Source organism: Balaenoptera ricei, chromosome 1 (genome assembly GCF_028023285.1).
Source record: "Balaenoptera ricei isolate mBalRic1 chromosome 1, mBalRic1.hap2, whole genome shotgun sequence".
NCBI lineage: Eukaryota > Metazoa > Chordata > Mammalia > Artiodactyla > Balaenopteridae > Balaenoptera > Balaenoptera ricei.
In genome coordinates this window covers 231,853-241,525 of record NC_082639.1, presented here as the reverse complement: position 1 = coordinate 241,525, position 9,673 = coordinate 231,853, and the positions used below count along the sequence as shown (strand labels likewise).

Below are 9,673 nucleotides of genomic sequence, written 5' to 3'. Positions count from 1 at the left end.
CCCACCTGAGCTGATGCCCCACCTCTGGCTGCTGGAAGGAAGGAGAAAGCCTGGGCGGGCAGCCTCCAGCCTGGGCCTGCCTCCTCTCCGACGACCTGCCTGGGGGAGGGGCCGAGAGGGCGCTGGGCGGGTCCGGAGGGGTGGGGTGAGAACCTCCAGTCTGGAAGAGGGAAACGGACAGGAAAGAGCCACCTCCCACCTCAGGGAGGAATGTGGCGGGAGTAGGACAGGCTCAGAGGACTTGGGGGCACAGAAGCTAAGTGCCAGACAGCAGAGGGACCCGCCCAGGGAGCTCCCCCTGGACTCCTACCGGCCCCCGCTCCGCTTCAGGGAGAGCCAGTCCCTGCCTGGGGGTGCCTGCAGTCCACACCCAGCTCCGCGGCCACAGGGCCTGCACCAGTGCCGGGCTGGCGGCCCGGGACCCAGCACCTCTCCGGCCTGAGCTGTATAGCACTGCCTTCCCACAGGCCCTAGAAGGCTGGCCTGGCAGGGAGGGAGGGTGCTCGCTGGAATCAGGCTGGCCAGGCTAGGCCACGGCCGCCAGGACCCCAGGCTTCAGGGCCGGGCAGGGCTGAGCTGGGCCAGAGCCAGACTCACCGACACTGTCCCTGTGCCAGACCTGGAGAGGGCAGACAACACTTCCTTTCTCTCCTCCTGGCTCCTAGTGGCAGGGAAGGGCCCCAGGTGTGCACCCCTCCTAGGGGCTTCAGGGGGCCCCAGGACCGGTCTTCATGAGGTGGGGGAGGGGAGGGTGGTGGGAGTGTATGGGCGCTGCCCAGACCAGGGCAAAGTGGCTGAAGGTTGGAGGAGATGCCTGCTCGGCTGCCAGCCTGGGCAGGCTCACGGTGCGTGGGCGGCTGGCACTGGAAGAGGCCAGGCCACTTCCCTGACAAAGCAGGGGGCGAGGGGCTCCTTCCGGAAGAGGCTGCGCCGGAGCAGAGCAGCGGTCTCCCTCACCCACAGGTGGCGCAGAGGGAGGGACACATACCTGTCTCAGTTATGCTCGGAATGTGGCTCCCCGGGCGGAGGACTGGGGAGGAGCTTCCTGGGGGCTGGAGGCTGGGGCAGGGGCCCAGAGCCAGGAAGACCCTGCAGGCCCTGGGGGAGAAACTGAGGAAGGCAGTCCCGGTAGAGCTGGGGCCCAGGTGGAGACGAGCTGGGGGCATCCAGGGAGGTGGGCCTGGCAGGGTGTGCCCCTGACCTTGGCGGCTGTGGGCCTTTTGGGGGCCGGGGAGAGGTGTGATAGAGACAGGGGTCTTGGGTGGTCTCGGGGCGACCTCCACAAATCAGCGGCTGCCCAGCCTTCACTCTGGGCCCTGTGGGGCAGGGGCAGCTGTGGGCTCCCAGGAACAGAAGAGGGTCAGAATCAGACAGGGAGGGGTCATCTTAGTTCAAGCCGTGCCCACCCCTGACCCTGAGCCCTCACCAGGGTGAGGCCTTGGCTCCCTGAAGGGCCTGGAGTGGGGTCTGAGGTCCTTATATCTCCTGCAGAGCGGACGGCGGGCCCTCCTCCCAGCCTTCTGGGGAGGCGGGGACAGGCCTGTCTCTTCCCGAAGCCTGGCCCCGGCTCCAGGGGGCCTTTTTCCTCAGGCCTTCGGGAGGCTCAAGGGGGAGGCACCCCCATCTAACTGGGGTCCCTGGGATGCACCCACCCTGCCCGCAGCCCCTGCCCCTCAAGGTGCCCCGGTTTGCTTCCAAAGAAGGGATCCGTGTCATGGGCTCAGAACTTCCAGGGCTCCCTGGCTCCTTAGAGCAGACCCCAAGCTTCTCACTCTGGGCCCCTCCCCTCCCTGGGGGCTTCCCCTCCACCCTGGCTCTACAACAAGGCTCCAAGCTACAGTCAAGGCTACTTCCTTTCCTTTCCTCTCCATGAACATCCTTCCCCAAGACCCTCCTCCTGGCAGGCCCACCCCGGAAGAGTCTGGTGGCCTCGGCCCCTTCTGGGTGCTCACCCCATTGCTACACACTGGCCTGTGGGTCCCAGCACCACCCTCCCCCCACCGGCCCAACTGGAGCTGGGGGCCTAGCCTGGTCCCTATCCTGGGCAGCCAGCATACAGTAGGTGAAGTCTCGCTGGGAGCTCTCCCTGTGGGCCCTCCTCTCCAGGTGTCCCTCTGCCCAGCCTGATGTATCCGGAACCAGGGCCTGGCCTGGGTAGAGCAGGATCTGGCAAGATGGCAAATCTTGTTCTGCCCGGGGTGGCCCTCCTGCCACATGCCCTCTGACCCCACAGAAGGCCGGTTACTGAGTCGTGGACCCTCAGGCTGGACCCGCGCAGCTGCGGAGTTGGTGACGCGCCTTCTTGATCTTGCAGAAACGGGACTCTCTGTGCCCTGACCCCTCTCCTTAGCCCCCAACTCCTCTTTCAAAACTGGGCATCACACCCCACAGCCTGCCCCGTCCCCATGCCACCCTCCCATCTCTTCCCTAGACCACAAGCTTCCAGAGCAGGGCCAGGGTCTCCAGTCCTCACTTGGTGGGAGGGCCATGCTGGGACCTCCTCAGCTAAGCTGGTGCTGCAAGGGACCAGGGACACAGCCCCGCTGGCCTCTCTGTATGACGTTGCAGGCCGGGACCCTGGACACAGCCCCAGGAGCAACGCACTACAGGCTGAGCAGGGTGCTACAGGGCTCCCCACTTCAGGCCCTGCCCCTCCCCCTGCACAGTCCACCCCAGGCCGGATGAGTCCACCACCCAGGACCCCGCAAAAGCCAAGCCAGCATCACAGCAGTAAGTTGGGTAGAAGATGGAACTTCCCTGCTGGCCAACAGAGCAAATCAGAGGGACAGGGTCACCTTCCCAGGACAGGAAGTCAAGGACCCTTCCCACTGCCCTGGGAGGAAGCGTTCTCTCCTCTCTCCGCCCTCTCCCGTACATCCCTTCCCAGGCAGCCATGAGGGGACAGACAGGATGTGAGGGCGACGGGCAGTTCCTACGTTCTCCCTGCTACATTCCTCAGCCAAGGATCTCAGCCCCCAGCTGGGATTCTCCTGGGTTGAGGTGGGTGGGTGAGCCCTGGTCGTGAGTCCCGCTCACCTCTCAGAGGCTGGGCTGGGGGAGGGATGCTCTTGGGCCATTCAGAATGGACACGTGGGGAGAGGAGACAAGGAAAGGTTCTGTACCTCTGTGAGGGGATCCCACACCCACTCAAACTCCTGGAAGCAGCCCACTCCACGTAACTGCCCCTCCCAGAAATGACAGGCCTCTTGGAACACATGGCGGGGCAGCCCCACCTCCAGCACAACCCTTAAGCCCCACCCCAACGGGTTTGCTCAACATCTGGGCCCTGTCTAAACAGATGTTTGGGCTTCTGCAGAACACAAACAACGGATGTTCATTCACCTGGTCCCAGCCTCTCTCCTAGAACAGGGAACTCCAGGAAGGGGCATGCAGAACTACGGAGGGGGAGGGGAAGGAAGAAAAAGGAGGCCTGTCCCTTTGCAGGTCTGGGACTCGCTTGGCTCCAAGACAAAAAATGGTGGCATCCCCAGGGCCAGGGTGGGGAGCGCTGCTAATATCAGAGATTGGAGCTGAGATGGCTGGGAAGCCAGGGAGTGGGGACTCAGAAAAGGAGGTTGGACCGCAAGATGCCAAGTGCTCTAGCCTACAGCAAACTCTCTTCTGCCCCCCAAGGCACCTCCTGTGCTCTGCCCTTCACGCACCTTCCACGCAGTGCTCTACCTCCTCCAGGTTCCGCAGGGTGATGCGCATGAGGCTGGAGTTGAGCATGAGCTCATTCTTGTGGGCCGGCCACAGGTACGGCGGGGCGGGGTTCACAAAGAAGATCCTGGTGTCCCCAGTGGACACCTGGTTGTCACAGATGAGGGGGTCTCCGAAGCCGCCAATCACCACCTTGTTGCCTCCGTCCAGCAGGCTCTCCTGGGCCACCACATCTTTGCCCTTCAAGTACCGCCAGACCCGAACCTGGGGTGGACATGGGGGGTGCGCAGGTGTCAGTGATCCTCTTCCCACTGGGGAGGGGTGGCCGCAGAGGCCAGAGGCAAACACCAGACTGACGCCTGGGCTTTTTCCTCTCTTCCCACCTCACTTGCTCAGGCCAGATGTCCAGAGTAGATAGACCCAAACCCTGGGCAGATGTGTAGAGATCTTTGGGTCAGCCCCCCCGGGAGGAAGCTGCAGGGAAGCACACACACGATGGATGCCACTGCCCACCCATGTGTGTCACACACTAGGACACCTGGCCTGCAAACACACCCCTTTCCTCAAGAAGCAGCCCCCCGACCCCCAGGTCTAAGTGACCCCAGCCACCCCAATTCCAATAATGTCCATCTCGGCTCAGGCTGGATACGGGAAGGGGACCCAGCCGGCCTGGGGTGCCTGCCTTCCATGCCCCACTCTCCCTATCGACCCACCCACTGCTCGGCCCACCCCTGGGCAGAGCCAGGAGCAGCTGAGGTAGATGATGAAGTTTCAGGGTGATGAGCTCTGAGCTCAGGGCTCTGGGCCAGCTTGGCTCCGTGCAGCCCTGTGGGTGGGCGAAGACACCATGCCCCCCAGCAGGTGAAACGCCCTCCTCCTGCAAGGCTCCTACAGTGAGTGCGGTCAAGGCAGCCTGTGAACCTCAAAATCAAGCCTGGGCAGCACAGGGTAGCCCCGCCCTCCCCACTCTGCTCTTGGGGCCCTGAGGGTACCTGCTCTGACAAACCAGGCCCTGGGACGCGCACGGCCTGCTGGGGGTCGGGGGAGGAGGGTCGCAGGGGCTGCAGTCAGAACAGGCGGCCCTAAAGGAAAAGGTCCATGGGGACACGTGCCCATGCATGCTGCGCCTGGGAAGACACCCCTTTCCTCAGGAGCTCTGGGGGGCCACGACTTCCAGAATGGGGAATGAAAGACAATGGTGGCCCGGCCACCTGCCTGCCCCTGCTGGGAGCCTCGGGTCTGAGAAATCTGCAGGGACTCCCTCCACCCTCCAGTGGCCCAGGGGAGGTGGGGGAGCCTTGGCCAACTCTCCCCCCCCACCCCTAGACACACAGTAGGCTCTAGAAGGACGACAACTAGCAGGGGAGGGCTGGGTGGCTTTCATCGCCTCCCCCCACCCCAGCCACACCCAGGAGCAGCGGGGAGGAAGTCGGGAAAATCCTGCAGGGACTTGGCAAAGTGCCCTGGCGGTGGTGGAGGGGAGGGGGCCCGGCGGGGGATCCCAGCTGTAGCCCGCACAGGCCAGGCTGAAAGAAGCTGCCACCCCTCCCCATCTCCAAGGAAGAGGAATGATCCGATTTCTGGTCGGGGAGGTGGTTTTAGGGGCCAGAGCGGGGCAGGGCCCTGGGTCCCTTGAGCCCTCCCTAGGAACAGATTGTGGGAAAAACCCCACCAGACCTATCCCAGGGGGCTCCCAGATCCAACTGAAGGGGAGGCCAGGCAAGTCCCCCCCTCCCCGTGGCCGGGGGAGATCCAAGTCTCTCAGGAGCAGGATGGGGCACCTGCCCTGCACCCCGACACTTGAGGCTCAGCAACGGCCCCGCCCACTTCTCTGCTCCGGCCCCCACACCCATCACTGCAGCATGCCCCACCAGGAGCCCTGGGGTTGGGAGATAAGATGTGCACCCCTCCACTCTCTCCTGACCACCCCTTCTCGCCTCTGGGAGGAGGGGGGCGACAGCACTGACCACAGGCCAAAACCCCACCTCCACCCCAAGCAGAAAGCGTCACCTCCCCTCGTCCCTGTTCCTTTTCTTTGGCCGGTGGGTAGGGGGTGCGGTAGCCGAACATTCTCCCTGGGGGGAGGCGCACTTGTTTCCAGTAAGGGAGTGGGCTTGGGTTGAAGGGGCAGACACGATCAGGTCTCCGGGGCCTGGGCACCGCGAGGCGGGATGGCAGCGGCACCGCAAGAACTTTCCCTCCAGCGCTCGCGAGTTTTCCCAGACCCGGCGCCCCACGCGGGGGTCGGCGGTCGCCAAGGGAGCGGGAGCGGGCGCTGCGGAGCGTCTGGGGCTCGTTCCCACGGCCCGGGGCGGGGGTCTCAGCGGGGCGGCCGGCGTCGCGATGGGAGGACCTCCGGGCTAGGGGGCCGGGATCGCGGGGGAGAGGCCCCCAACCCAGGCTTCCAGGACGGTCCGAAGGGGGCTCAGGGTCCCGGGGGTCCCGCGGGGGCCCACCTTGCACGAGTACGTGTGCTGCACCGGGTCCACGTTGAGGATCTCCTCCACGGTGCCGGTGAGCACCACGTTCGCCTCCTCCTCCCGCCTCTCCAGCGCGCGTTCGGGGCACGTCCCGTCGGCGCCGGGCAGGGCGCGCGCGGCCACCACCAGGAGCAGCAGCAGTGGCTGCAGGGGAGCCCGGCCGGACGGCCGCAGGCTGGCCATGGCGCGGGCGGAGGACGGCGGAAGGCGGCCGGAGCAAGCTCACGGGCCGGGCCGCGCCAGGGACTGGACTGGACAGGACGGGACGCAGCTCCTGGGAGGCGGCGGGAGCGCGGGCGGCGCGGGGGCGGACCGGGGGCGGACCGGGGGCGGGACCCGGGGCAGCACCACCCCCTTCCCGCCCCCCCCGCCCCGGCCCGCCCGGCGCCCTGCGACCCGCGGCGACCGCGAACAAAGCGCCGGGACGGCGGCGCCGGGCGGAGGCCTGGCTGGGGGAGGGAGAGGGCCAGTCTGGGTCGGGCCCATGTGGGTGATGGGCCTGGCCCGGCCGAGGGGCGGGGGCGGGGCGGGATCGAGGGTGCTCTCCCTGCTGCGGCGCACCCCCACGGACGCCCCTCCCCCGCCTGCGCGGACGTTCCCCACCCCCGCCAGGAAATGCGGCTGAAATCGGGTTAATGCATAATCTGGAAGCGACGTGACGGGACTTCCAAGGGGCTCCAGGCTGCGCCGGGGCTGGGGTGGCGGGGGCTCCCCGGCCGCGGGGAGGGGCTGCCAGATCCGGGGCCCCGCCGCCCCTCGAGCCCTGCAGGGCTGCGCCCCACCCCCACCCCCGGCAGGAGGAACCTGACGGGGGACCCCAGCCCCTCGCTGGAACTGGGGACGGAAGCTCGGCCGGCCCGGGACCCCCGGCCTGCCGGGACCAATGCGGGCCGGGGGCTGCGGCGATTGGTCGCAACGGAGCGCAGACCCGCCCACCTCCCGGTCCCGGCTCAGCTCCGGCCCCTCTGCAGGGCTGCGGGCTCCCCCTGCTGTCCGAGGCGGCGATCGCGTCTGCGGCGGACGGCCAGCCACGCCCCCTCTCCAGCTCCCCCAAGGCGCTTCTCCAGACAGACCCGCAGGGTCCAGGGGGGTAAACCGAGATCCGGAGGGTCCAAATTAGACCCCGACCTAGCTGAAGATGGTGGGGGTGGGGAGGGAGAGGAGACCCCTCTGTCCCTCCAGGGCCGGGTCTGCCGCACATCCCCTCACCCAAGCCAGTCACAGGTCTCTGAGCCGGAGGCGATGAAGGGTGAACAACAGCAGAGGCCCCTCTGGAGGACCCTACCTCGCCTAGACCCTGGTGGGGGGATTCAAGAAAGGAGGGTGGCACCGAGGGGGTGTGCTTACACTTGTTAAGTTACAGTATGACAAAGAGGTGAGGTTGGGGACCCAGGAAATGAGGTTGGAGCCAGGAGCCCTCCCACACACACACCTGCGTGTCTACACATATCTGTCACAGGCAAGCCAGGTCTGGGGGGTCCCCCAGCTCAGATATGGACTCCCACAGACCAGAAAGGGGGCTTCTGGGTCTCCGGCCAAATGCCACTGAAGAGTCTGAAGGCTGAGGACTGAGTGTCCCCAGAGTCATGGACTTTGGCCCAGAGAGGTGTACGTTCTGTGCCCCCCCCCCCCCGCACCCGTGTCCAAGGCTGACTCAGCCTGGCTCCCGAGTGGCTCATGGGGAAAGCTGGCACAGAAAGATGCATCCAGTGTGGAAGTGGCTGTCGTTTTGCCAAATTAGGTGCCCCCTATCTGGGACAAACTCTTCCACAGGGATGGGAGGAACCCCCATCCCAGGTACCCCCTCACCTACTGGCTGTGGCCCCTCCCTGAAGTGAACCTTGAAGGAGGGTGTATTTGCTGATTCAGCAGCTCGCCCTGATGGTGATGTGTGTGCCCAAGGCCTTGTCACCACTTTTCCGCAGACCAATGCAGGCTGGACAGTGTAGGCTGATGGTTCCTGGAGGGCCAAGAGGCCCCCAGCCCCCAGCTGGTGTGGGGAAGCCTCCCTCACAACTGGCCCAGGCAGGCCCTACAGACTCACCGCTTCCAGGGACACTCGCCTTGTGGCCTTTGGGACCTCGCCAGGCCTTCCCCTCCCCGTGCTATCTGCTGATCCAGATGTGAGGGGTGGGGACCAGTTGTGCAGGCAGGGGCTGACCATGGCTCAATGTGAAGACAGGGATAGGCTCCAGCAGATATGCCTCTTTTTATTTCTCTAGAAGTTAATTTCCACATCTTCAGTTTCTCTGGGGGCGGGGGGAGGTCACCATTTTGATCCCACTAGGCTTGTCCCTTAACTTAGCCACCCTAGCCTGCGGATCCCCCCAGCGACCCTGGGTCCCCTCATACCACTCCCTCCTCCACCCCTCCCCCAATCTCTCCGGAAGGGTGCAGACTGGTGCTACAGAGGGTGCTACAACTGTATTCCTGGTGCTCAGTGGGGCGCCCTCCCCGCGGCCCTCCTGGCCCTGCCCCGCCCCCCCGCAGGCGCAGATTCATGAACACGGTGCACAGGGTTGTGAGGCCGTACTCCCCCAGCTGGCACTTGTCCTCCATGGGCTTCCCCTCGAAAGTCAGCCAGAACTGGTCGGCTTGCACGTGCTCCTTTTGGCACACTTGCTGCTTGAGCTCGGCCACCCTCTGCGTCAGCTGGACCACGTAGGTGCTGCTGCGACCCTTGTCATTCCTCACCAGGATGCTCAGGGGGTCTTTGCAGCTCTGCACCATCAGCAGGACGGTGCTGTCGGGGCCCAGGCCCTGGCAGACCAGGGGCACCCCGTCCTGCAGCACCTCGCGAGTGTCCTGGTGGGCCAGGTGCTGCTGGAAGGCGGGCACGCCGATCTGCTGGGCGATCTGCTGCTTCAGCTCGGATGCCAGCATGGAGTCCCTCAGGGGCACCAGGATCTCCTGGCCCCCTAGCATCTTCACCTTCAGGTTCCTACCCTGTGGGCATCACACAGGCTCAGAGACCCTGGCACCAGTTCTGGGACCACTGCACGCGTGACATTGGCAGTGGGGCACGCTGTTAGACCCCGGGGATGCTGCTCCCTCCTCTCCAGCCTCCCCACCCACCAGGAGGGGGACGCCAGGTGCTGGAGAGTGCATGCGGGCATTTCTAGAAGAATAGCCACCACCCACCCATTCTAGAAGAATAGCCACCACCCCCACATGTTGCCTCCCTTCACCTGCTAAGATGCCTCCCTGTGCTGATCCCAAGGGATCTCAGGGTTGGCCACTGGGCAGAACCCACCTCTGAGGACCCAGACCCTGCTGTCAGAAGGGGCCCTGTCCTTCCCCCCACGCTTAAGAACCTGGGGGTTCTGAGCAGCTCTGCCTGCCTTGCACATGTAGGTGTTCCGCCCCTGGGAGATGCCACCAGGGGAAGGGGTACGAGCCCACCTGCCCCACGTGTCAAACCCGCCTCACCATGGCTGTGGGCTCTGGCGCCAGGTCCTCCGCAAGCACTGGTTGGCTGCCTCTTGGCTCTCAGCTCTTCTCCAGCCCTGGCAGCTCAGCCCTTTTAAAGCCTG

General features: G+C 65.3%; 2 protein-coding genes across 3 annotated transcripts in view; both read right to left on the bottom strand.

Moving 5' to 3' along the window:
- AGRN (agrin) overlaps nt 1–6,410 on the bottom strand; it is a 32,971-nt gene extending 26,561 nt beyond the window's left edge. For both annotated transcript variants that reach the window (XM_059939434.1, XM_059939521.1), the window contains exons 1-2: nt 6,117–6,410; nt 3,663–3,924 (exon numbers count right to left, since the gene is read on the bottom strand). In XM_059939434.1, coding sequence (XP_059795417.1) covers nt 3,663–3,924; nt 6,117–6,323 — 469 coding nt within the window. In that variant the 5' untranslated portion in view covers nt 6,324–6,410. The remainder of the gene's footprint in view (nt 1–3,662; nt 3,925–6,116) is intronic.
- A 1,915-nt stretch (nt 6,411–8,325) lies between these two features.
- ISG15 (ISG15 ubiquitin like modifier) lies at nt 8,326–9,673 on the bottom strand. Its single transcript, XM_059894156.1, has 2 exons — nt 9,570–9,673; nt 8,326–9,086 (listed from the first exon to the last, which is right to left on the bottom strand). Exons 1-2 carry the CDS (start codon nt 9,570–9,572, stop codon nt 8,487–8,489), a joined length of 603 nt encoding a protein of 200 aa, XP_059750139.1. The 5' UTR covers nt 9,573–9,673; the 3' UTR covers nt 8,326–8,486.